The sequence below is a fragment of the Anarrhichthys ocellatus genome, unplaced genomic scaffold, assembly GCF_004355925.1.
Source record: "Anarrhichthys ocellatus isolate YVR2014 unplaced genomic scaffold, GSC_Weel_1.0 scaffold20, whole genome shotgun sequence".
Taxonomy (NCBI): Eukaryota; Metazoa; Chordata; class Actinopteri; order Perciformes; family Anarhichadidae; genus Anarrhichthys; species Anarrhichthys ocellatus.
The window spans coordinates 7,238,979-7,266,468 of NW_022280050.1; the positions used below are offsets into that span (position 1 = coordinate 7,238,979).

At 42.1% G+C, this 27,490-nt stretch overlaps 1 protein-coding gene across 1 annotated transcript in view; it reads left to right on the plus strand.

Moving 5' to 3' along the window:
* LOC116389590 (multidrug resistance-associated protein 4-like) overlaps nucleotides 1–27,490 on the plus strand; it is a 36,369-nt gene that overhangs the window by 418 nt on the left and 8,461 nt on the right. The window contains exons 2-25 of the mRNA XM_031858379.1: nucleotides 585–695; nucleotides 2,007–2,127; nucleotides 2,223–2,447; nucleotides 2,557–2,646; nucleotides 2,846–3,009; nucleotides 3,115–3,240; nucleotides 3,740–3,989; nucleotides 4,086–4,193; nucleotides 4,422–4,511; nucleotides 5,219–5,410; nucleotides 5,546–5,640; nucleotides 5,720–5,806; nucleotides 5,888–5,984; nucleotides 6,623–6,853; nucleotides 7,086–7,217; nucleotides 7,371–7,408; nucleotides 7,697–7,791; nucleotides 8,199–8,345; nucleotides 14,042–14,121; nucleotides 19,976–20,126; nucleotides 21,191–21,310; nucleotides 21,463–21,573; nucleotides 21,677–21,777; nucleotides 22,901–23,092. Coding sequence (XP_031714239.1) covers nucleotides 585–695; nucleotides 2,007–2,127; nucleotides 2,223–2,447; nucleotides 2,557–2,646; nucleotides 2,846–3,009; nucleotides 3,115–3,240; nucleotides 3,740–3,989; nucleotides 4,086–4,193; nucleotides 4,422–4,511; nucleotides 5,219–5,410; nucleotides 5,546–5,640; nucleotides 5,720–5,806; nucleotides 5,888–5,984; nucleotides 6,623–6,853; nucleotides 7,086–7,217; nucleotides 7,371–7,408; nucleotides 7,697–7,791; nucleotides 8,199–8,345; nucleotides 14,042–14,121; nucleotides 19,976–20,126; nucleotides 21,191–21,310; nucleotides 21,463–21,573; nucleotides 21,677–21,777; nucleotides 22,901–23,092 — 3,154 coding nt within the window. The remainder of the gene's footprint in view (nucleotides 1–584; nucleotides 696–2,006; nucleotides 2,128–2,222; nucleotides 2,448–2,556; nucleotides 2,647–2,845; nucleotides 3,010–3,114; nucleotides 3,241–3,739; nucleotides 3,990–4,085; nucleotides 4,194–4,421; nucleotides 4,512–5,218; nucleotides 5,411–5,545; nucleotides 5,641–5,719; nucleotides 5,807–5,887; nucleotides 5,985–6,622; nucleotides 6,854–7,085; nucleotides 7,218–7,370; nucleotides 7,409–7,696; nucleotides 7,792–8,198; nucleotides 8,346–14,041; nucleotides 14,122–19,975; nucleotides 20,127–21,190; nucleotides 21,311–21,462; nucleotides 21,574–21,676; nucleotides 21,778–22,900; nucleotides 23,093–27,490) is intronic.

Below are 27,490 nucleotides of genomic sequence, written 5' to 3' on the forward strand. Positions count from 1 at the left end.
GCACTATTCTCGACATAAATACAAAGGCAAAAGTAAAGAGACAGCAATACCCCTTTATATGTGTATTACTGTGTAAATTATGAAGTAGAAAGCTTTGGAAGTTTACAACAGTATATAAACATATTTGGAAGAATAGAACATTCCACTTCTGTTAACAAAACAAGTGGTATGGCAAGGATACTAAACTGTTGCCCTTTTGCAAAATATCAGCAGATCCTACCCTAGCACTTTTCTTATAAACAAACTCTGTTAGTCTATTTTGATGTTTTTTTTAATGCACTCTGGCACCTACATTAGATACAAAAACTGTGAATCAATTAATGTTCATAGTGAATTAGAAAATGGTCGTCAGGGCCACATTGCATAGTTTCACTGTGGTATGTAAATGTTCCAGCTACATCCAAAATGTACAGAAGCAATGTATTTTTGTCTTCAAGTAAAAATCATAGACTGAAAACTCTCTATCTCCTTTATTTCCATGCTTTCTCATTGAGCTAAAACTAGGTTTTCATAGTTTATGTGAACAATAATTTCAATCATTATTTTCAACGACTGAGCTTACTTTCATGTAACTTTCTCTCCAGTTGGCTGAATCCCTTGTTCAGAATTGGGTACCAGAGGAAATTGGAAGAAGATGACATGTATAAAGTTCTCCCAGAGGACGCATCACATAGACTCGGGGAGGAGCTACAATGGTAAGACATTAAATAATGTCCTTTAAGACCTCTTTAGCGTGATTGTTCCCCGTTCTTACCTGCATTCATTGCCGGTTCCTGGCATCCGCTTTCATGATAGCGGTTTTGAAAAGTGTTCCCCGACTCTCCAATGGTTTCTGAGGTACAGGAATCCAATTCCCCATCATATAGTGAGTGATCAGTTGAGACTTAAAGTTCTCTTGCTAGGCCCCTGAACTGATGAGACAAAACTGATCATCAACCATTAGCATGAGGTGGTCTGGTACCATGCACACCCGTGCACCTCCTTATGTTAGTACATGGCATTGATAATGAACTGTCCGTGACTAGCACATTATGTGCACTAACACACTGCTCAGGTTTAGATGAGAGTCTTATTCTTCACATCCATGCAACTTCAAGGTTTATAGTTATTGACATTGAAATCCCTGAAAGTAAAGGGTAGGTTTGGGCGTTCTCCAAGACCCGATTCACGACTTCAGCAAAGGCAACGCACTCAAAACTACTGACTCCGAACAACGATCAGAGCTTTATTCCCATACTAAGCAGGGGCCATGTTGGAATGACCTCTTTCTCCTCTGGGACATAATCCAAGTGTTTAGTGGCCAACCAGAGACTCGTGGACTCACTGCCTGGCACCTCTCGAGCCTGGACATCTTCTAAATAGGGGACTGACCACCCCCTTTGAGGGTTTGGTGACAGAGTCACTATGTGCTTGGAAGGGAAGCCCACCTATATATAGACAGTACCTCACTATCACATGAGGGATTACTGAATTCATAATAACCTAAGTGTGACGAGTCTAAAATATCAGCACCTCCCCCATCCAAGGTAAAAGTACTTGATGATGACACATACCAATAGTTAATTCTGCAGCTGCAGTAATGAGTGGATAGTTTTAAATTGTGGAGGTAAAGAGAGAGAGTGCTGAGCAACAACACAAATTTATTTCTTCATAATTCAGATCCAATTAGATTTCAATCCACTGCAAAAGCCTAAAAAGGAGTCTCATTATTATTTAGTCATTACGATGCACGGCTACAAATATTTGACTCAGTAAATATTCTATTGTGTAAAAACGCATATCCAGACAGCCACACACCAAAATCTGTAATAAGAAGCATACTTAGTCAGTAAACATCCACTCGTGCACATTATTCTGCTTGAAATATGTGAAACTGAGTTTTTCTTGTGTTTTTTTCCTCCAGAAACATTCAGTAGAGCAACAGTGCATTGTTGTGAGTAACACTGCACCATTATTTTAGATTACTGACTGGGAGTAATCATTGCTTTTCTTTTCACTTTTCAAAGGTACTGGAACAGAGAGGTTCAACAGGCGGCAAAAGATCTGCGCCCACCCAGACTTGCCAAAGTCCTTGTTCAGTGCTATTGGAAATCATACGCACGCATTGGAATATACATCTTCATAGAGGTACAGTGCAATGTCACAGTGAAACCAAACGCCTACAGAGAACTGTTTTAATGCACCACACCCACACATCTGCCTTACATCTCATTTTCTATCAGGATGTTATCAAAGTCATTCAGCCGGTGCTACTTGGGAAGATAATTGAGTTCTTTGAGAGTTACGACCCCAGCAACACAGCCGCGGTCTATGAGGCCTACAGCTATGCTGCAGGCATCTCCTTGACCGCCATTAGCCTCTCCGTCCTTCATCACCTCTATTTCTACCACGTCCAGCGAGCAGGCATGAAGATTCGTGTGGCCATGTGCCACATGATCTATCGGAAGGTCAGTCATTATGAGGTGCATGTATCCATGTCATCCTCATATTCCTCATAACCTCATGTCCTATTCCTGTGGTTTTTATAACTTGATTTAACACCTTTGTTCTGCGAAGGCTCTTTGTCTTAACAGCAAAGCATTTGCCAAAACTACCACAGGACAGATTGTGAACCTCTTATCCAATGACGTCAACAAATTTGACGAGGTAATTACCTGAAAGTATCTCATGTTTGTATCTTTAATTCTATATTTTACATGTGACTCATTCAATAATAGGGCTGGGCGATATTGCCAAAACTTCTGTCACAAAATAAGTAATTTCATATCTCGATATAGGACCTCAGCATGGTTTGATTCCACTAAAAGACGATAAATGATCATGATGAATTATCGTTTTCTTACAGGTAACCTTATATTTGCACTTTCTGTGGATTGGTCCTATCCAAGTAGTTGCTGTGATATTATTGTTGATGTATGCGATTGGCCCATCATGCCTTGCGGGAATGGCTGTCTTCTTCATCCTGATGCCAGTACAGACTATGTTCGGACACTTGTTCTCTCATCTCAGGTTCGTAGTCAGTCGCCAGATTTACCAAATATAGAAAACTATTTTTAGGTTTGCGTTTGTTTGTTGCACTGGTGCCATTTCTGCCATTTGTGTCTCTTGTTTTAGGGCTGAGACAGCAGTCTTAACAGATGACAGAATATGTACAATGAATGAAGTCATCTCTGGGATCCGCGTTATCAAGATGTATGGGTGGGAGAAGCCCTTTGCTGCATTGGTGGATGATGTCAGAAGGTACACCATAAACTAACCTGCATTCCCTTTCATTAAATTTCATTAAAATCTATTAACATGTCTTTGTAATATCCTGTTATTAATAGGAGCAGTGTGTAAGATTTAGTCGCATCTAGCAGAGAGGTTGCAGATTGCAACCAACTGAATGCCCCTCTCTCACCCCTCCCTTTCCAAGTGCGTCGGACAGACGGTGGCCTTCAGGTAATGTGAAACTGCTGTAGGCCCTCTCATGAGCCTGTGTTTGGTTTGTCCATTCTGGGCTACTGTAGAAACATGGCGGTGCACCATGGTGGACACCGTGGAAGAGGACCAGCTCCCTAAGTAGACATGAAGGCCACATTCTAAACAACAACATAATGATTCTTTGTTCAGCCCTAAATCCTACACATTGGTCTTTAATTGACAAGCATATGAAAGCAAATGCTCCTGTTTTGCTGCCATTATTGTGAATGAAGCGTTAAACAGCGTTTACTGACAACCTGTCTTGTTATTTTTACAGAATGGAAATCTCCAAGATCATGAAAAGCTCCTACCTGCGTGGCCTGAACATGGCATCCTTCTTTGTGGCCAGCAAGATCATCGTCTTCATCACCGTCTGCATCTACGTACTGACTGGAAACCAGTTGTCTGCTAGCAGAGTGTTTATGGCTGTTTCCCTCTACGGGGCGGTCAGACTCACCATCACGCTCTTCTTTCCCTTTGCCATAGAGAAGGTCTCTGAGTCTCTCATCAGCATTAGAAGGATTCAGGTAGATACACCACAGACAGATGATATATTTTATACCCAGTGTGTGTTTATCACTGTCACTGAAAACTAATAATCTGGATGTGATTTTTCTTTTCAGAATTTGCTTCTGCTGGATGAAGTTGCTCCTCAGCATCTGGGGCTTCCTAAGGCAGAAAAGAAGGACTGTATAGTGAGGATTCAGGATTTAATATGCTACTGGGATGTGGTAAGAATTATTGTGGGCAAAGTGTCTCTCCTTTCTATCTGTATATTGCTCACGTGCGACAATCCTTAAATCCCCCCGAGAGGGTCTAAGTAAGGATAAAGAGTGTCGCTATACAGATTGTGAGGCGCCTCTAGAATGGTCCGTTAATGTCAGTAAACCCGACAATAACAGACATAGTGAATAGTTACTACATGACATGTGTTTCAGTTCATTTACCTTTTCTTTCAGATGCAAGAGGCTCCGACTTTACAGAACGTGTCTTTCACAGTGAGGCCAGAGCAGCTCCTGGCAGTAATTGGACCTGTTGGGGCTGGAAAGGTCAGATCTGTGTTGTAGTCTTAAGATTCATAGTCATGCACACACACATTATGATAAATCTGAGACATGTTAACTGGTAAGTCAAAATCATTGATAATATAATGTCATCAGTCGTATAGGAAGTATAGCGTTGAGTCAGTGCTGAGGTTTGACTTATTTTACCAGCAGTTGAATGCCAAATAAAATGTCACTGGGGGCCATTAGATTTGACTGACACAATGGAGACATAGATGGTATAATGAGCAGGAAATAGCAAGATTCCTTCATTTCACCATAAATTAATCCTGTTTTTTATTTGAGTAGTGCTATCATTTCTTGTTAAAGCCAAAGGGCAGCTAGATGCAAGATAGTTAGCTTGCTTGCAGGCAGCAGAATGCATTCTTTTGTTTAAAGTTACTGTGAGGAACGTTTAAGTGGTTATGAAACTCTCAATTTAAACTGAAGATTGGCTATTTCTAATAAAGTTATTTTTAATGCTTGCCAATAAATCAGACTGTTTAATTCATAAGCACAAACAGAAACAATGTGTGGCTTTACTGGGAGTTGTGTGCTGTAACTATTTCTTGCTGAACAACAATTTAACGCTAAGCTAAGCTAATTACCTCCTGGCTCAGTTCAATACTTATTTTCTTCAGATCTGTCTCCCAAAAGGTTCCCAAAATTGATCCTGAAATCTTAGTTTTTTGCTCTGTGTTTGTGCATGTCAGTCCTCGCTCCTTAGTGCCATCCTGGGAGAACTGAGTCAGGAAAGTGGTGTGGTCAAGGTCAAAGGAGAGCTGACATACAGCTCTCAGCAGCCCTGGATTTTACCTGGCACAATTCGAAGCAACATCCTTTTTGGCAAAGAGCTCGACCCCAAGAAGTATGATAGAGTTCTGAGAGCCTGCGCCCTCAAGAGAGTGAGAATCACTGTTGATTATCACATGCCCCGCTGCATTTTATTGCTCTGTAGACTAGGTATTAGAAGAAGTAGCTTGTGGTGAGTCCCGTTTTTTGTGAATGACTGGTAAGGGTTGCATTTGGACTCTGTTCAGGACATGGACCTGTTGCCAGGTGGTGACTTGGCGATGGTCGGGGACAGAGGGGCCAACCTCAGTGGTGGACAGAAGTCAAGGGTCAGCTTAGCAAGGTGTGCTAAATCACGATGCAGCAAAGCACATTTTGGTTTGTAAGTGACAGAGATAACCTCCATTTGTGTGTATTTTTAGAGCAGTGTACCAGGATGCAGACATCTACTTGCTGGATGACCCTCTCAGTGCTGTGGATGCTGAGGTGGGAAGGCACCTCTTTGAAGAGTAAGTCTCGTCACGAGTATCTCCCGATTGCTTTTCATGGAGTTTTTTTCATTGCTGGATAGAAATGTTTGTTTTCTTCAGATGCATTTGTGGACTTTTGAGGAAGAAGCCTCGTATCCTGGTTACACATCAACTACAGTATCTGAAGGCTGCAGATCAAATTGTTGTCTTAAAGCAGGTGTGTGTTTATGTTTGTGTTTACATGTAAAGAAAAGTGCTCAGGTGATTATAAAACAGAATCTTAGTGTTTTATAAAAGCCAATAATAGATTTGTTGCTGGTTACTATGCTCCAAGTACTCTGAATATTTGCTATTGAAATAGTTTTAATCATGAAAAAGTAGAATAATAATCTTGATTCTCAGCTTTTACCACAGCTTTCATCAGCAAAAAAACAAAACAAAACACTTGTTACTTACTGTACAGTTGTAGCTCAGGTAAAACACTTGAAACAAGTTGTATAATACCCATTGATATGACACAGATCTATTACTTTCACTTGAATGTTTTTCATACATTACCGGTGACCATTGTGTCACAATACATCCAGACATTCAAAAATATTCTGTGAAAAGCCTCAATGAGGATGTTATTCTATTACGTAGAGAACACATTTGAGGACTTTGTGTGTCAGGTATGGATTTGTCTTTCTCTAAGCGTTTAAATGTATAGGAAAAAAATAAATCTTACATACTGTACATGCTCTTCTTATTGGTCATATTGACAGGGGCCTAGATTTCATCTCACTTACAGATACTCAAATTGCATGTGTGTGAGTTCTTGTGCTGTTACCAGCGCCTCTTCTCTGTCATTATCAGGGTCAGATGGTGGCACGCGGGACCTACAGTGAGTTGCAGGGCTCTGGACTTGAGTTCACCTGCCTGCTTAAGGAGGAGGAGAGCCAGGAGGAGGAGAGGCAGGATGTGACTCCCATCTCTGGGACGGTCTCCCGCTTCCCCCATACGCTTTCTGACAACTCAATGTCCTCGCTGTCCTCCCTCTCCTCCTCTCGGTACTCTTTGATTGAGGGAGCAGAGCCACCTGCAGTGGTAGGTATATTTGACACAATAAATTGCTTATACTTGGCTTTAATTGGTAAAAAGCAGTTTGCATCAAGCTGAAAGCATAGATTCATAGCAATCTCATTGTGGGTAAAAGGCTTGTTCTGCAGTCTACCAGCCACCAGAGGGCAGAAGGTACTCACCCTTACCCTGCTGTTCATTACAGCCAGATCTAAAGTGTTGCTGGAAGACTGGCATTGACAATAGTGTCTATCTGTAGGTGGTGCAATCAACGGAGGAGGAAAGCCGGTCAGAAGGAAACGTCGGCCTGCGTATGTATGTGAAGTATTTCAGAGCAGGCGCTAACTTCCTGGTCCTCTCGGTCCTCATTTTACTCAATGCCCTAGCACATGTGAGTCAATTTTCTTCAATTAATTTCGGTGTGTGTTTTCTATCAGTTTTGGAAAAATACAACGCATTCTTTATCTTTATCATAAATACATTTTAGACGAAATTGAACGGTGTAATAAATTGTGTTGATGAATGTTTATTTTTGCTTGTTTAGATTACATTTGTTCTGCAGGACTGGTGGCTTGCTTGCTGGTGAGATTTCTTTTCTTTTACACCCTTTGAAAAACATGAATGCTTGAGAATAGCAGGTCTTCTGAGCCAAACTGACATTTTCTAAGCTTGGAAATGGTTGACGATTTAACAGAAGACGACTGAACCAAACTATTTTTCTTGGCCTTCTCTGTCACTTGCTGAAACTGACCTTGTGCTTCAGGATAAGGAGGGATGTGTTCTGAATTGTGCCTTCATGTTACAGCGTTCTTTCTTCATTGTGTTTATTTGTCCTTGTGAATTTTTGGTTCTTTTGTGGCTGACTTGCAGGGCCTCTCAACAGAATCACATCAATGTGACAAAGCACCTCAATGGCAGCTTCCCTCGGCAGCTGGACCTTGACCTGTACCTAGGTGTTTATGCAGGTGAAGCCCACTGAGCGCACATTGCTTTTCATGTACTGTTGAGGCTCTGAATACGCCAGCTATTCAATGAACAGATCCACAGTTCTTTGGCTGTGGCCCAAGGCCTTCAAGGCCCGCTGTATGTGTACATGGGTCTCAGCTGTACAGGGAGATAGCGGTGCCTTTCTTGTTCTCTGCTATTGCATTGCTCTGATTGTCTCCTTGTGACTCCCAGCTTCTTCACTCTTTCAGGCTTTGTATTCACAGTGATAGATCGACATTCAAGACAAAAAAAATCATCATTAAAGGCAAAACTTAAGTAGAATTTATCTGCTTTGGAAGATGGAACTTTAAATGCATACCTTGGAACGGGTACAATGTTAGCATTGTGGTATGCTGATAGTTTTTTTTTCCTGTGCTTTTGGCAGGTTTAACAGCCACTTCAGTAGTGTTTGGCTTCCTTCGCAGCTTGGTCTTCTTTAATGTCCTGGTGAGCTCGGCCCAAACCCTACACAACAGCATGTTTAACGCCATCCTGCGGACCCCGGTACACTTTTTTGACATCAATCCAATCGGTAAGTGGCTCATTTCTTCATCAAGTTCTCATTTAGATGATTGATAACTCGTAACTTACTTACAACATGGTCAAGGTTGTACAGGAGTGATGAAATGATTATGAGATCATCCAGTGGGACCTTCTGTAGAAGTTATTGTGCTAACATCTCACCACTAGAGAGCAGACTGTTACTTACTTTGACATGTTTTGATCCACTTGACAAACATCCATAATATGCTTGCCCCAAAACTCCATAGTTTGTTCAAGTTCATAATTATAATCAAGTTATAATTATGATAACTTCTGATTTCAAATGTTACAATTTTCATCTGAAAAATTGTTTTCTTTTCAAATATTTCATATTGTCATCATATTATTGACATGTTTATGTAATTTACCTATAAATAGAACGAACTGATCAATGTTAATCAGAATTTCTAATATACTACATTTAGTTTAATTTCTGACTGTGAATAAACTGCCGTCACAAAAGTCGCTGCTGGGAAGTAAAGTCTCTGTTTCCAAGAGACCAAATCAGTCAAAAAGCCGAGTGACGACTTAATATAAAGCCATAATGTATTCAAAAAATAGTGAATAGAGTGCTATCTTTTTATTGTGAGCCCAAACAAAAAGCAAACAATCATATTGAATAAATACTGTTTGCAGTAGATCCTGGACAGTGTTGTGTTTGGACTATAGAGCTGTGTAATTACAGACATATTTGTCTTGTGCGCTGTATCAGAAATCTTCGATTATTTCTTTTATCTTTGCAGGCTGTAGCTACTGGGTCAATGGATTAGGCAGATGGACACGATTATAAAAAGTGTGCAAACACTCGGATTTTACTCGGGGAGGGCTGCTGTTAATTTAAATTTTTCAGGGGTGTTTTGCACAACCCTACTGAAAATTAGAGCGTAATTCAAGATCAGATCATTTGCTAAATATTTAGCTTTACTATAATTTTGTGGTCTCGATTTAAAGACCTCTTTTAATTAGGTGAAGTTAGTACAAGTACAATGTGTCATTCACATCCAAAGTCAACTGTCAAGTGGCCCACTTTGATAACTTTAATTTTTCTGGCGCATTGTTCACCTGTCAGAAGATAATTACTCAGCCTAATCTCTTCATAGTGACATGCATGTACAACACAATCAGCTCGGCTGGGAATTCTCAACAAGAAGGGAACTTGTATCTGTATAATGAGTCATAATAAGCTGGTAACACAAGTCTAAATATGATTTGAGGGTGTTCAGGAGCTTGTGGTTTCTTCTGGCATTAGAAGTGGGTGCAGCGACAAAGCTTTCCTTTGCAAAGCTGTGTTTGGAGCAAACACCACAGGTCTTAATCTTTGGCTTTTGTTTTTACTGCTGCCGTCGTGTTACGTATTGGACTACCTGAAGGCTTATCTGGGTGTGCCTTGCTTGGTAATCTACGCACGGGAGGAGGACAAACACTTTGAATAATGTAATAATCTGTTTAATAGCGCAGCAAAGGAGAGGCTTAACAAACACTGCTATCTGATTGCTGTTGTGCTGCTATCGGTAACCATTGTATGACCAGTCCAGTCTTTACAGTTTGGCCTCCAGGCTGGCAAACATCACTGTGCGTCTGACTGGATTTATAGAGAGCTGTCCCAGAGAGTGCATTTCTTTTGTCCTTTGTCCAGTCAACAGTAGATTAAGCATGACCACGACGTTTTTTTAAAACAATAAGCTTCACTGATTTACATGTTTTTTTTCTTCACCTGCTCTGTATTTTTCATTAATTCGCTTGAATAATACCAAACAGAAAAGACCAGGACAAAATCAGCTGTTGTCAGTTGTGCCGTTTTTTTTCTCACTCTTCTTTCTTTCTTATTGTTTTGCTTCTGTCTCAAAGTTATTTGTTTTCTTCACCTGCTCTGTATTTTTCATGAATTCACTTGAGTAAAACCAAACAGAAAACACCAGGACAAAGACAGCTGTTGTCAGTTCTGCCGTCTTTCTCTTCTTTCTTTCTTATTGTTTCGCTTCTGTCTCAAAGTGTTGTTTTTTTATTTTACACAATAACTGCCACTTCCATAGCAACTGCCTCCACATCCACGTCTCTCATGCAATAAGTGTGAGTAATTTGTAACTGTGTGCCGTATGTGTTGTTAAGGATTTGACAAGTGTTTACATGTGCAAGTGATAGGTGTGTTGCTGCTGAACAGGCCTTGTGTTTGATAGCCGTCCACGGAGTTAAAGGTTACCATTTCAAGCGTCGCTGCACAAAGGTCTTATTTGTTATTCTGTGAATGCGGTTTCTAACAATAGAGTACAGCAGTGGTGAATTATGATTGATGGAGAGGCATTGTAGCTCTTCTGTATCAGCTACTGAATGCCTCTGCTCCATGTGTTATCTTTTATGCCGTGTGGAAATAGTTGATTTCCAAGTTGTGGTGATTAATATCTTTATATTTCATAACAATGCTATTTGATAAGAAGATATCCAGATGATTTGGATAAGACTACAGATTGGTTTTTCCTCTGCTATATAAATTCATATGACTTAATATATTCATGTTGCTCAGTTTTAGCAATATGTACAGTCTTATTACAGCTGTTCATCCAAATGTGATTCAGTTAGAGCAGCACAGACAGCGGTGGATGTGTTGAGCTGATGTTGATCCCTGTAATTTAGTGTCATTGAGTGGGCTAATCCCCTCAGAGACTGCAGGCCAGGGCTTCAGCTCATCAGCACAGTCAAGGAGTGGAGTTTCAGTCAACACACACACACACACACACACATACACCTCCACCGTCCCCCTTTCACATCGACATAGTGGGCCATCTTAGTGCTAGGTGTCACTCAGTTGCTGTTGAAGCAAGGGACATTAGATCTTCTGTAGTCAGTGATGTGAGATTCTAATTGTGTCTACACAGGCAATGTTTTTAATGTCTGTATTTCAGGCCTGGGATGCAAGAGTGTTAAGAGCAAAGTGGAAGAAGTACTGCAGAGAGGATGATGATATCGAGGTGTGTAAATTGAATGTGGAGATGGAGCCGTGTGTGTGTGTGCAGTATGGCTGATAGGGCTCCCCCTCGCTCGGCACTTCCACTATTTAATTGCATGAAAGGGAAGCAGAGGAGATTGCAGGAGCCTGGCGGTGAGAGCGAAGAGAATGGATTTAGAATGTATTAGTATTGGCAGCAAGGCGCCGGCGGTGGGAGGCTGCCCCAGGCCCCGAGGCCCTTCATGGAAGTGCAGGTGAGCTGTGCCACCTCCAGCCTTGGCAGCCCCCTCCCCAGTATTCCTTCATTATCGCACTTGCCTGACTGAAAGGCTCCTCCAACTGCACTGGGGCCCACACATGGAGCGGCTCTGAGTCGTCCCCTTATCTTGATGTTTACAGGGAACAGCGATTTGCCACACGCCTTGCTCTAGCCGGACCCCACTATTCCACTTCTTTAAGTGTGATTGGGGGCCCTGTTCACCTAATATCTCCACCTAAGGGGCCACCTTAGTTGGGAGGGCTTGATATTTCCTGAGCCTGAAAAAGTGGTGCAAATCACCCCTGGAGTCCTCAACCATGAGAAATTGTTTGATACTAATGCTGCTGATATCCTGAAACGTCTATACCCCTCCTTACACAATAGGTGATATTGTTGACAACCACCCATAGTGATTGAAGCCATTGTCCCATGCCGATCTTACCTCATAGGCATTTCCATGCAGTGAATGTCTTTGTGTAACTGCATCACTGTAATGTATCCCCTCTATAGTCTGCGCAGGATAGAGAAGGGTCTTTACTTCATCCCCTCTGAAACTCTCTGTTAACTGAGCCGCTTGTCAAACAGCTGATAGCTGACTGATGTTCTCTGCTCGAACACCCTCTAACCATGGTATGATGTAACCCGGAGAAACCTATCCTTTTCGCATTGGCATTGTTTGTCAGATATGCATGAATGTAGGTCATCTATGGCTTAGACAGTAAAATTACATAAAATATTATTGGATCTTCCGCAAACACAGTTTGACAAGTACTCCCCCCATTCCTGGACTGAAGCAGCGATATTCTACACTAGTATAGTAGCAGCTCTAACCCCTTGCATGAACCCTCCCCTCAGGATGTCTGTATGCTAAAGGGGCACTCACACTGTGAATAAGATTAGTCTGCCTCCAAGTGTACAACATGCTTACGCCACTTGACTTTGAATCAGTACTGATTTGGAGCATTGCTGGATTGTTGCGGGGAATAATGCTCTGGCAGGGTTTATGCAATGGCTGTTATGGGGAGCCCGGCCTCGTCTGCATGCATGTTTTTAGGCGGGAGCGGCATTTTGGATAAAGCTGTAAGCTGCTTACGGCCGTGGAGAGAGGTGATTACAGGGCCCACCTCCGTATGACTGACTGGGAGGCTGGGAGGCAACTCTTTGGTCAGTGGTGCCATGGCTTCGCCACGCCTTCAGAGTGCCATACCAGCACATTTTGCCAATTGTGCCGCTCAGCCGTTCCCATCTCTCTGTCCCGTAATAAGTCCCACCCTGTTTCACGATCTGTGAGCCTTGATAAACTCATCTACGTGCTTGTGTGATTAGTCTCACTTTATCAGCGGTTGTACTCTAAATATGTGAGTGCTGCTTTATTTACATTCTCCGCAAATAGATGTTACTGTTTGCTCAGTGATGTGTCATCTTGGGTTGCTTTAACATTATGACACCATTTTGGAGGCGCTTTGACAGGGGAATGTACACTATACACAACAGATCTACACAGCTTGTCCGTGTCTTTTAACTTGAGTTCAGTCCCAGTAGTGGCAATACTGGCACTGTTCTTGTACTTTTTGTCTGCCTCTGTGAGTCGAAGGGCTTCCTTCAGGGACAGAGATAGAGAAAACCTTTCTTCCTTGCCTGCCTTTAGGTAGTGTAGTGTTGGGATTTGCTATCACTGACCCTGCAATACACAGTGTGTGAAAACAGCTGGAGCGTAATCTTATGTGCTGCGGGATCAGAACAGGGGAGCAAAGTTACTTAAAGAGTCACAATAAAGGACTGCCACAGCACCTGCAGAGCACCAGCCAAAATAACGAACACCTGAGCAGAATGGAGGCAACTCAATTAACGTCACTGACGCTGCCAGTCAGAGCATAAAGGCAGGTATGCAGCTTCTGTTGCCCTTTGTTTCCAAACAAAAGGTTCCCTCATGTATTCAGCCAAGAGTAGGGCAGTCTTTTTGAAATGCCAGACAAATAATGATTCATTGTTTAATCTAGATAGGCCTGTGTTTTTCTTCTGATATCACACTCACAGTGTATAAGCTCTTTTCTGTTAAATTGGAGGGGACGTTGGTAACAGTTGCTCAGTAGTCTGGTGAGACTAGAAGGAAATTGAAACAAGATACATTTTCTTTTTTTTTTTATTAAGGGATCCCTTAGCTTTTATTAGCTAAGGGATTAAAAAAAAAAGACATGTATCTTTTTATTTTGCTTAGATTCGTTCTTCCAAATGTCATATAGGACTAGTTCAAGGTAGATCTTTAATATTTCAAAATAAATACTCCAATTGTTCCTTCATACTGCATAAATAGACATCACACATTCTTTCACCTAATTTTACTACATTCTACTGATTGTACAAATGATACACTTGGCATCTTTTTCACCAAAAAACTAAATTCCGCTGTCAATCGTGTGATTGTGTCTTACATATAGTATCTACTCTAATGTCATCTAATCTGTGCTTTTGTGTTTTCCAGGAAGAATCCTCAACAGGTTTTCGAAGGACATCGGTTACCTGGACTCTCTGCTCCCATGGACGTTCGTGGACTTTATCCAGGTGAGTCTCACCTCGGCAGGTTTGGTCGCTGGCGCTGCAGCATGGGAAGGCCATTTCATGCCTGGCTAAACCTGCTTTGTGGTCCGGGTCCCCTAATCTGGAAACAATTACTGTAGGATTACCCGCCAGCGCGGCCCAGCGCCTGCACAGATTTAATAAAAGTGAGCACATAGGCTGAGGGCGTGGCTCCCTCCGTGTGACACAACAGCAGCGGCATCTTGAGAGAATGTGTTTGGAGACTAAGCAAGGCGATTGGGAGAGAGAAAGGTACCAAAGAGGAAATAAAGGCCACAGGATGATGGGGATGATGTGGAGGAAAACCGTGGGGAGGCGAGGAGGGGTTAATGCGTTGAGTGGCAAAGAGAAGAAGTGTGAGCAGCAGGCGTACGATGTGTTTGCAGGAGTGGAGCTGGAAGCGTGGTAGAGGGGAAAAGGGGACAGGTCAGTTGGAACAGATCCAGAGCGGGACTTGCCCCTCTCAGCGCAATTCACCTAATGCTCTACAGTCTTCGAGGCCTGGTAGCCGAGGGCCACCCTCGTGCATAACCAGGTTGGGTTACCAAATGCCACCCTGCCACCGTGACAGCCATCTCCCACGAAAGCCTGCGGAGATGAGCCAGCTCATGCACCTCGCACCACAAAGAAGGGAATGTTCGCTGCACAATTCGAGGTAGAGGAGCAGGCGTGGCTCTTTGGTTAGGGCCAAAGAATAGAACAAAGGCGTGCTGAAAACGAATCCCCCCTTCACAATGCCTGAGTGATGTTTGTGGCAGATACCCATCTCACAGTAGACAAAAGCCATCTTAAATGCTGAAAGCACAAAAGATCATATGCACAAAAGCTTTTTGTCTGCTATAGTTTCCCTCATTTTGATAATAAGGTGAATAATGGCTGGAGTAAAATAATAAGTTCGTAGAAGGCGCATAGGTGCATCTGAAAACAGTGAAGGTAGACTAAAAACACTTGTGCTGCACTTATATACTCACTGTACACCAAGTTTGACTTATCCATTCCACCATATAAGTTATTACCTGTCTTATCATGAAATACAAGACGCGAGATTATTATTAACCGTGTGTCTGTATTGCAGGGAAAGCTAGCTTTTAACAACTTGTTAGAGTAAGAGTGTATATATCATATGCACATTATTTCTGCCAGTTGTTTGCTGCAGGAGAAAGTGGGAAGTGATTGGGATAGAGCACAAAGGTGGCATCCTTTGGACACAACACTTTTGTTTATGCTGCTTGCTGCTCTTGTTTGCAGGTGTCTTTCATGGAGCAGTCTTTAATGCTTTCAGGAAGGATGATTTTCACTCCTTTTTTATCAAAGTATTAGCCGCACAGAAAAGCTGCTGGTCCTGACTATTGTTGCTCATTCACGGAGGGACATTTCCCCATAGTCATTGTTTAAATGGTTGTCAGGGGAGAATAAAGTGAAACTTCATAAACAATGCCCTAACTGGTTTATCTCCCTCTATGGGGAGAGGCCGCTACTGTGTGGGGATTTGCACCAGAGCCTCCCCCTTTATGGTGGAGTAAGCACTTCACAGCCCCTCAGCACTGCCCCCATACCCGCCTAACAAGGGGATTCCCTCAAGCTGGGGGAACCTGGTTACACCCCAGAGCCCTATTTTTTTCACTGGTCTCATTTAGTACTAATTTAGTGTATTGGGGAAAAAGGCTCTTTCTCCCCTCTCTTTATGGTCAGGGGACAAAGACAGAAATGTCAATTAAAAACACCTCAGGCTTCGGGGACTGTCTGCCTTTGTGCAGACTTGACCTTTAAATCCTGGGTTGGCTCTATTTTCACAGAGGGGGCAGATGAGGAGGGCAAGACAATGAGGGGTGAGTACAGGGGTCTTTCAGTGGAGGATTTCTTGTGAAGGCTCTTGACCAAGTCACATCACTAACTGTGAGGTCCATAACTACATTCATAGGTCTTCTAAACCATCCATACAAATTCAGTTTGTCAGCATGTGCATGGCAAGACACCAGCTGACAGTTACTTTCATTTAAGTGGGATTTAGCCGGCTCTCGCCAATGTTAATGACATATAAACATGCATAAACACTGGCTTATGAATCATAAATTACAGCAACCAACAGTCCCCTGGAAGAGATAAATTAGCTTACAGTGCGTGTGAGAGAAAGAGGGTGTGCATGTGTGCGGTATGCAGACACAAACCCAGCACAGAAGACACACACAGGCACTAAGCAAAGATGGCCATTGTCTAAAAACACTGGCGGGTCGATCGTTGTATGAGTCTGTATATTGTGGCACATTGTGTGTCAGGCCTTTTCAGTGGCTTTGTGGGATTTGAGAACTGCTGACGTAACCGTGAGTGCTGTAGGATGGGATTTCACCGGCTTTCTCTCTCTTCTTCACTACGCTGGTGACAGAAGAAGTGAAGAATGCACTGCCTCCGGGCGTTACACAGGTTATACTGAGAAACACAGGAGATGGTCCTGTGTGGAAATATATAGGCTGTGCCATAAATCCCCTTTGAGCATTGTTTTACGACAGTGCCATTGTCTTCCCGCACAGGGTGAAAAAATACAAGTGACCCAGAAAGGTGAGAAGCCTAAAGATGAACTGTGCTACTTTTTGTATTTTTTCACTTATTCGTCAAATTAGTGTAACAAATAAACCAGAAAACTGTGAGTCTCGGTGTATTGGTGTGTGTTTTTGTGTATGTGTGTGTGTGTGTGTGCTTATGGGTGTGCCTAACTGGCCACTCAGCAATACCACACATGGTCATTTGATGGCGAGCATTGGCCAGCAAAAGCTTCCAGTGTGTGTATGTGTGGTCTCCCATGATGCTGCGGTCCAGCACCTCAGCTGCTCTTACACAGACATACAGGCCAGGCCAGGGGTCCGTTGAGCCTGGGAACTTACATAACAAAGTCACAATCTTATCTAGAATCTCACCTCATGTCAATATGGTGACGATAATGCACTCTATGCTTTCTGTGGGTGACTTTTGTCTTGGTGAATTGCTGTTTTCGTAAACATTTAGAAATGTTTTTTGTTGTTTTCAAGAGAGGGAGAAAGGAGCAATGACTGAATGAATGCATTTGCTGGACACAAGTGATTTATAGTAGAGAGAGAGAGAGAGAGAGAGAGAGAGAGAGAGACCGCATTTCAAAGCCTTTCTCTTATTTCCAAAATGGGGTTGGAAATCAGCAGCTTGACTGAGCCCAAATAAGTGACTTCTTTTACCTTTTCACAGCACACAAAGGCCTAATCCTAGGACTACTTGAGCCACCAATGTAGACAGCGACTGAGACCACCACAGTATGTGTCAGACCCTCCTCACCACACACAAAACACATTGACTGCAGCTTTATGAAGTGAAAATGGCCCAGAAAGGGAAAATGTGAAGGAGGTGTCCACAGTCATTTCTCCCAAAGAAAGGCCATAGCATCTGGGCATTTAATGCTAAAATAAAGCCCAAAGACAGAGTAGAATGGACTGGGTCACTTCTATTGTTCCAGAGCCCGGGTGGAACAGCCCTGTTTTGTTTCAGTACCACTGACCCTTGCAACTTATTGTGCCGCTCTGTCACGGAAAAGTGTGGAGTGAAAAAAAATTCCAGCGATGACAGAGGACTTCTTTTGAGGAATTTTCTTTGCCATGCTTTCCCCTCCTTTCCTGTTTTGTTTGCACTTTTCTTCCCCCGTGGCGAGTATTGCACACTGTCAGTAAATAAAGGGAGGATGAAAAAAAAGGTTGTAAAAAGCATACCGATTCTTCGTGTCCGGAGGGATGTTTAATTAAAGGCAAGTGTTTATTTTCTGCTGTGGAACAACAGTCGCTATCATTGCTGAGCACAAATATAGCAATTAACTTCAATTTTCTGCATTTATTTTGACATCAAAGAGCTGATAAAATCATTGAGGAAATAAAGCAATTAGGGTCAGCAGAAATCTCAATGGTCTTTGGACACAGCAGCGCGCCTAGTTTGCTTGAATGACTGAATCAGATGCGTGCGGTAGCTTTCTTTTCTTGCTAAAGAGCAATTAGTGGTAATTCTTTATTTAAACTGTTTGTATACAAAACCTTTCATCCTTTTATCCGCTTTTATGTGCAGTGGGATGTGGCTTTGGGAGTTTTCTGTTCCTGTGTGGTTTAATTGGAGATATGGATGTAGTCCGGGGGGGGGGGGGGGGGGGGTATGCTTATAGGATCACTTATCTGAATCATCTGTGTGTGTGTGTGTAGTGTGGGTGGGGGGGCCACGGTGTTCCCGATGCTGACATGATAAGCGCCAGACCATGCAAATGGATCACATCAAACAGGGCCTTGGCGACAGTGGGCCCTGGGGAGCAGGAGGAGGCAAGACTCCTATCTAATGGTTCCTGTTCCTCCTCTGTCCCCACTGTCAGATAAGCCTGACTCGGACCTCTGTGGCCTCCGACTGAAATGGGCCACAATTAGAATTTAAGGAACCAATTGGCAGACGTGAATGAGCAGTGTCACCGTGTCACCAATCAGCAGCAGGAGAGTGAAAGAAAAATAGAATATTTGATAAGACATTTGTTCAGTTGATATTTGATCCCCTCAAGGGAAGGCTGGATAACATGCAGTAACGGCTCGTGGGCCACCATCTCACTTTGCAGTCTGGTAGCCTTCCATCAAGGCTAAGATTGAAACTTATGTACTGTGAAATTCTTGGGATCAGTTGTGCTCAGTAGCTTCCACTCACTGTTTGATTGTGTGGGCTCCACTACAGCAATGGTTCGACTAGTAATACCCTCTTATCTGAACTGCAAACGAAATTGAGTAGCTTTTCATCATGAAACTACACCGAAAGTGATCATGCTTAAATGTGTGCTTAAGTGGCAGATAACATCCGTAATTAAGGTGCTAAATTAAATTTCCATCTCTCTGGGCTAGTCTGAGACCACTGAAGGTAACAGCACGATCCTAATCTCCACGTTTTAGGATTCGTCTCTTAGGATGTGTCTAATTTCAGGGTGTGAGGTTTCATTTTTATCATCTATCAATCGAATATGAAATACGTAACACAGTATACCTTTCAGTCAAGAAGAAATGGTCTCTCGCATGTGCAGTGGTGGAAGAAGTATTCACATCATTTATTTCAGAAAATAAGTACCAATATCACTCAGTAAACACACTCCACTAAAAGTCCTACATTCAAAATCCTAGAGTAAAAGTATTGAAATATTGTCAGCGTACTTATTATCAAATTATCAAAAGTGCTTGAACAGCTTGTGTATATAATATAATTCTTTATCAGATTCTTAAATCTGTTTCTAAACATGGTGCAGGGTTGGGTGCTTTGATGTCGTCATTGCCTTCAATCCTGTTTAGGCAGCTCTGGTATCCTGGTCTAGATGTGTCACGGAGCCATTAACACGGGTGATGAGTCACTGTGTTGTTGAGGGCTGTGTGGTTTGAGTGTGATGTATCAGATACCCACAGTGTGGTTCCCAGAACCCTCTGCCAGTCACTGTGGCCATGCTTGTTGGCTGGCTGCTCTGCCAGGGAGGCTTACAGGCCAGAAGTGTTGAAGGGAAAGCCCGAGGGAGCCAGGGATATGAGCTGCAGTGGCCAAGTGGTAAATTCTCACCTGCTACTAAGTGAGAATTAGCGATGTGGTCGTTTTCCTTTCACACTGTGAGTCACATAACCTCAGTCCCACAACCTGCTGTTACCTTACTGTATGTCTGTGATGGTCTCACACAAATACAACTGAAAGAGTTTCTCTTGTTTAGCCTGAAGAAAGAGGCCTCACTGCCCCGGTGATAGCCCACACAGCAGCAGTGGAGCTTTTCACTTTGTATTACTGTTTGATAGCGTTGTGCTCCTTTCTATTTCTCTTTCTGTCGCAGGTATTTCTCCAAGTCATCGGAGTGATTGCAGTAGCTGCCGTCATCATCCCCTGGATCCTTATTCCCGTTGTTCCCCTTCTTGCTGTCTTCCTGTTTCTGCGATGCTACTTCCTGCAGACCTCTAGAGACATCAAGCGCCTAGAGTCTACCAGTAATTTATTTTTTATTTTTTGGTGGTGGTGGTGGGGTGGGCATGTCCATTTGTGGTAAGAGACAAAAGCAGACCACAGGAATGCTAATAGACCATTGAGGAAAGCCATGGTCATTAGCATAAAGGCTAAAGGTGCCATTGGCCTATGGCTCGGCCACACGCAGTTTCCTCAAAAGACGGGAGTTCATGACATCACATACAATGGGAAAAATGCCAAGTGGGCATGACTAGGCCATTGCAGGCTTTAGTTCATCTATTTTATTCTGGGCTGAGAGCCCAAATGCACATTGGCCAACAGGTTCTATCATCTTAAAGAACAAAAGTTCTATTAAATAGCCCAGAGGAAACATTTAGGTTTTGTCTTTGGTTTTGTAAGCTTAAGAAATAAAACAACAAAAGACCACTCAATTGAAACCTTTCCCTAAATCAAAATTATTTGGCATCTGGGACATACTGAATGTTCGTATGATCCAGTACATATCTCACTATTGATTACTAAATAACAGTTTCTTTGTCTTCGTCTTCTGAAAGCACAATGTGACTGAGTAGCTCACTTGAAAATACAGAATGTTAACATAAAAGAAGTAATAAAAGCAGGATGAATAAAAGCAAATATGTTCTGAAACCATGTACACATATAAAAGAAAATGAAGGTTTAAACTCTTTAAAACTGCTCTTAGAATCGAATAAGGAATTCATTTGTGTTGAAAAATGTTATTTTTTTTACATGTATGAATAGCTGATTTTACGGATTCAAGGATATTTTATTGTCATTACTCAACAGGGTTGCATAACAAAATGTAGTCGTAGCCCATTTGCTGCAAAAGTAAAGAAATGACAAACAACAAAACAAAAACAGTAGTTTTATATTTTAAATTTACATCAGGGGGAATGCAAACATCGGCAACAAAAAGATTCTCTGGGCAACATTTTCACATTAATATTTTGGACATCAGGGAAATATTGTCCATCAACTTTGACTATGTTTCAGCACTAAGCATCATTGATGCATGTTTGCTCAAATGCTAACTAACAAATATGGTGTGTGCATATATTTCTTTCAGCTCGGAGTCCCGTATTCTCCCACCTTTCTTCCTCTCTCCAAGGACTGAGCACCATCCGTGCCTTCAAGGTTCAGCAGTGGTTTCAGCAAATGTTTGATGAATATCAAGATCTTCACTCAGGTTGAAAAGATAAAAAAAATTATATTTCAGTTAAGGGTAATGACTTTTTATCAAACCCATTCAGGCTAATGTTAAATTTTTAAATTTTAGCAATATTTAGGCTGTAGAGATGACATGTATTGTATAAACTGTGTGTTTTTGTTTGTTAACAGAGGCCTGGTTTTTATTCCTGACTACTTCTCGCTGGTTTGCTGTCCGTCTTGATGGAATTTGCTCAATATTTGTCACCATCACTGCTTTTGGCTGCCTTTACCTCAGGGATGGTATGGACTTTAGCTAAACCACGTGACACATTGTTGACGTGTGAGACTTTATTTGTGAAACTATGACGATGAACTCCCACCTGTATGTTTACTATGTTTTCAGGACTGGAACCAGGTGCAGTGGGTCTGACTTTATCTTATGCAGTGACACTCACAGGCATGTTCCAGTGGGGCGTCAGACAGAGTGCAGAGATCGAGAACATGGTGAGGACATTTACATTTGAACACTTAACTTCAGTTTAGATTTTGAGCAGATATCACCAAACTCATTTCACGAGAGAGCGTTTTATTTACCCAAAATGAAACAAACAATTTACTAAAGATGTGACAAAGTTCTGGGCGTATAAAAGAGGTCAACTAAACAGAATTTAACTAATAATGGCTGATTAGACCATTTTCGAAACAAAGGGATAACATAAAAACAAACACTACCACGTGAACTACAAATACAAGAAACAGGGGTCTACTATTTTAGCAATCAACAAAACAATATAGTCTAAAGAAATAAACAAAATCTCTAAACTACAAATCCCCCCGCCCCATGATGTGGCTGGCACTTGGTACATTCTGATTGGCTACTTTATTAAACAGCTCTGCTTCAAAGGGTGCATATTTTGCTCCAGCATGACACGATTTCCCTCCAGCAGTAACAACCAGCAGCGGCACCCTCAGCACTGGTAACTCAAAGAAAAATAAATTTCAATGATTTCAGGCAAATTTATCTAAAGACAAAGTAAAGCACAACTAAATGCTTGTGCTACAAATAGACACCAAATAAACTATGAGTATCATGGTACGAAAGCCATGTGTCATCACTAAACTGCTTGCTGATTGGTGTGCAGTGTGCACAAGGTCAACAAAGTCAGTGAGGACTATGAAGCGTAAACTTCAGAAAACTAAGACGTGGGCAGTAGGGTAAGCGACGTTCAAAGCAGCCATGTGGAGGCTCTAAAGAAAGACACAGCTAAGTTGCATTGTGGGAAATGTAGGCTCCAGATTTGGACTTGATTCAGAGACTAAAAGATATCTTATGTCGGCCTCTTCTTCTTTCATTGTGGCCACGTTTTTTTTTTTTTAATCCATCAGTGATCCCCCAGCTTTATGGAAGTGCAATACTACATTACTGGAATACTCCTATAAAACACTAATTCACCGGCTAAATATGATTCTCTTTGAGATGGTTACATTTGAAATACTAGGAGGACATGTTGTCATATTTGCTGTTTTTTGTTCTTTGAATAACTTTACGTTGACTGAAGCTGAAGTACTGCCATTTTCAATAGTTTCAAGTGATCAAAAGAGCAAAACCTTGCTTTATCTTTTGTAGATGACATCAGTGGAGAGAGTGGTTGAGTATGCGGAGCTGGAGAGTGAAGCACCCTGGGAGACGGACAAGCAGCCGCCGAATGATTGGCCCAAGGCGGGGTCCATCACTTTTGACAGAGTCAACTTCTCTTACAGTGCCGGTGATCGTTTGGTCCTAAAGAACTTGACTGTCGTCATCGCATCAAGAGAAAAGGTTCTTGTCTTTATTACCACCTGTGCATGCTTACTGGCGTGCACAGCCCGTGACTTTGGTTGATATGCAGCTAGTGTAGAAGGCGTGATGTGATTCCTTTTTGTGTGGCATTATTTTGAAATCAATTATTAAAGGGACACCATATTGTGCTGCTGAATCTTCAGGACTATACCATTTGTGATTCATGGAATACATATCATGTAATTAAGACTGTTCAAGTGGATCCATTTGTTCCCAATTTGCATTTTGAGCAACCTGACAGTGACAACTGTTTATTCACTATGAGAGGAGAGGAGAGGCCGAGGGAGATGGGCGATGGTGGAGAGAGAGAAGCAGAGGGAGATGGTTGAGGATGATTGAAATTGTGTTTAATGCAGGGGGTGTACTTTGCATGGCTATGGTTGGCCAGGGCGGCTGATTTCACAATGGATGGGTTGATAAGTGCAGAGGCCCTGGCTCTGACAGCCCCTGGGAGGGATCTCTGTCACATGCCATGGAGGTGAAAGGCTTTGTGCAGCCTGACAGTTCCCCTGACACCCTTTCACAAGGAAATCTGCACCTACAGTACAAGATACATTCACTCTGGCCCTCACTACAGTCACTTACTGCACATAATCGTATAAAAACACACAACGCACTGCAACACCACAGTTGACCTTCCATTGTTATTATCTACACTAGGAGGATCATGCAATTGGTTTAGTGTGTGTGTGCGTGTGTGTGTGTCTGTGAGTGAGTGCACACCTCTATGTCTGTCCAAGGCTAATCTTGCATTCTGCTGCAGAAAACTGCATAATATTGTGGGCGGCCAGTTATGGCTGCAAGCTCAAGGACCTCTTGTGGTTTCTGTGACTCACACTTTCTCAAAACACCTATTAATGCCTGTTTTATACTGCCATTGACTGCTTGCTGACTCCTTACTTACAACTCTTAACTGGCCCCTGGCCAGTAGGGGCTGCTAGTGATAACCCAGCTGACCCACCGTGTAGCGGTGGGGTAAAACAGTTTGCACACACAGTTAACAGCTAACTGAACTACTAATGCACATACTTCTGCCATTACTATGCGGGCAGACAGCTTGTTGAGTTTCATTTAGTTTTTGGCTTTTGATTGTATGTCTTATACAACATCTTCAAGTTGAGTGCCTGCATATATTGCCGCTTACTTTTGACGTTGAATGAAGTGTGTTTTACAACGCTTTATAGCCCATTTGTGTCTAGATGGGTGGGTTGTATTCATTTATTCACACATTACAGCAGTGGTTGTTGCAGACACACTTGGCGGTGATCTTCACGGAGTGCACCTTTTCAGTTTGGTGAGCAATAGCTTCGTAAGGGCATATTACTCATCTCTACGGTCAATGATACACAGTCCTTTGCGTTTTCATTTTGTTATGCTGCAGATACAATTTAACTGTAGAATCTGCTTTCCTCAATGAACTTTGCTTGTCTGAAATGAGATGGAAAAGTAAAATGAGAAAAGCTTTTTCTTCTTAGTTTGATTAATGAAGGCCAAGGAAAGTTTCACGTGCATTGTGAGACAGTTATTTTGAGAATTTTTTCAAATAGCTTAATATTACCTTTGTTTACATTCACTGCCAATTAGTGTAATGGAATTAGTGTGAACTTATAAATGGGTGTTATACAAATATAACAAGTTACATAGCAGGGCCTTTGATCTGCCATATTCTAGAAAAATCTGGTCATTCAGCCATCAGTGTGTTAATTTTTTTCCCTTAAGACATATCCTTATGTATCCACATGCTTAAAATGGGCATGCAAAGCACCAAAGGGCAGATGTGACCCGACTTAAGGATGTACAGTCTTTTGACTTGTTTTGGCTTGTGTAGCCAGAGGACAAGGGAGGAGGCTCTTCCTGGTGCCCATCCCTGTGATATGAGAGGACCCGAAGCAAGCCCATTTGGAATTCATGATATGATACCTTGATTATGGAGAGCAAAGTGCAGCTGAAAATATTTCTGTGAATATCAATTTTCTAAACAAAGATACATAGAGCTTTACAGACAGGAGAAGAAACTCAACAGACTGAATACACGTACTGAATACAAGTAGTAGTTTAGACAGTGAACCAGTGCTTGCTGACTAGCACAGAGGTGATTTCTGCTGGGAAAGGATGACCCAATGTGTGTAGCTCCTATTCAACAGCCCCATTTGTGATTCAGTGGCTGCAGCAATGTTTTCTCCTACTTCCTCTTTGAAAAAGTCTAAAAGCCTTTGTCCATAATCTCACCCCTGTAACCACCTGGGTGAAATGCATATGTCTTGGTCCTGAGAGGTTTATGTGTCTATGATATTTTGTGCTCTGTGGTGAAGCCTTTTCAATGCATGCTTCCACAGTACCCCATTTCTGTTTAACTTGGAGGATGCATATTCTGTGAGCTGCTCTCTGTGCACTCTTTGCTGCAGCCTCTGCAGAAGAGAGCTCTGTCGTATTATACTATCAGTAAATGTGTCTGTGACTACTCTTGACATGAGGTCACAAGGGTTTTTGGGAACGTTTTCTTCTGATCTGAAATGCTTCTAACAAAGGCCGGGTAAAGGCATCTAGTTGTGCATTCCTGCATCTCTCTTGTGATAATCACCTGTGTTTCCTTGAGGATTGTTTCAGCCAACTGCACAACCCTTAGCTTTTTGTCAATTAGCATTCTGTTCTTTTGGTTTAAAGTAAAAGTTAATGTGACCTTTCAGTACACCCAAGTGTTGTGCTTGTAGATATACGGTATGTGCCACATTTAGACAAACCCCATCATCTACGTCATTAATATCCTGGATCATTGAGGTTGGTCCTTCAGCACTCTCAACCTAAACGGGGAGGGGAGGGTAGAAAAAAATCAAACAAAAGGTTGTCAATTGGCTAATGGCATTTAACAAGCCTATGTGTTGGCAGGCAGCAGCGTGTGGCATAAGCAGCCCAGTTCAGTGGAATGGCCTTGTGATGTCATCGTTGTCACCATTTCCATTTGGTTCTTGGTTGCGTTTCGGTCTTTGTCGTGGGATTTACTCAGTAGTCAGCCAAAAACAGTTTGATCTAGACTGGCCATGGTCTGTGTGAATGGCATGATTTGGGTATGCAACAGTGGAGCCACTGGCTAGACCTGCAGGTTTTCACACCACAGTAATGGCAGGGTGATGCTTTCCCACTAGACACACTGAATGAAGTTACCTTCATCTAGTACGCCTACTATCAGGTACAATTTTAATTTGTTCAGTACTTGATATTTGATGAAATACCTTTAGCATAGCTATGTTGTGTTTCGTGGGAATTATTAGCATGCTAAGATGCTAAAATAAGACTTATATGGTAACCATTATGCCGTCAAAGAATCTGCCTGTTAACGTCATTGTGAGCATGTTAGCATTAAGCTCAAAGCACTGCTGTATCTACAGTATATAAAGCCTCACAGAGCCGCTAGCATGGCAGTAGACTCTTAGGTAGTGTTCAGACCGAAATCAGCCATGCATTAAAACACAGCAAAGGTCTGCGTTGCTGCATGCTGGAGAGGGCAAATTGCTTCAGGCTTCAGGTTAAGACATGAAATACAATCTCGGAACCAACAGATTTGTGAATTCAAAGTCTTCTCATATGCAAAACATCCTGCTCTGCGGCTTACAGTACTCACAGAAAGGACTCTGGAAAGTTTCTACAATGACAACAATGTTGTCTTTCGAAACAACAATTTTGGGGTTTGGAACTGTTGAGATACTGTGTACCTGGTACAAAGTCATTCCCCAGGAATGTGTGCTTGGAGGTTTCTGTTCGGGCCGACACACCGTCTTGCTGGATGATGTCACTGTGGCAATAGTTGAACCAAGTTCAGGCCTCATTCAAAGGAATGAGAGGGCTACACTTTTTTCATGCAGGGCTACGCTCACTGAACACAGTCTTCGTCTAACGTCCTGATTGGTTGGCTTGCACAGTACATGATATACACAGATACAAAAAGATGAGTGGTTAAGCCTATGAAACCTATAGAGCCTTGTTTAATGGTTTCACCAGTTATCATAGACCTGGAGTTATAGGGAGTAACTAAAAGTTCCCAACCTACAGACGTTGGCATATGAAATGCACGACACTGTTGTACTATGAAATGAGCACTTTTATAGAATATAGAACACCTTAAAATAGCTGCCTTGAATCATAAACATGGAAAAGGTCCAAAACAAAATGATACTGATGGTACCAAGATGGGTTCCTCCGATGCCATGTGAATAAGCTTAAAAATGATACAAACAAGATACAAGAATATTTTTTGTTTTGCAATGTGACTAATAAATGTTCAACAGAGGCTTCAATCATTCTTGTTTTAAATGTCTAGCATTTTCTAAACTATATGCCAAAGTCATATGACTACTGTCAAAAAAGTGATTTGTTATACCT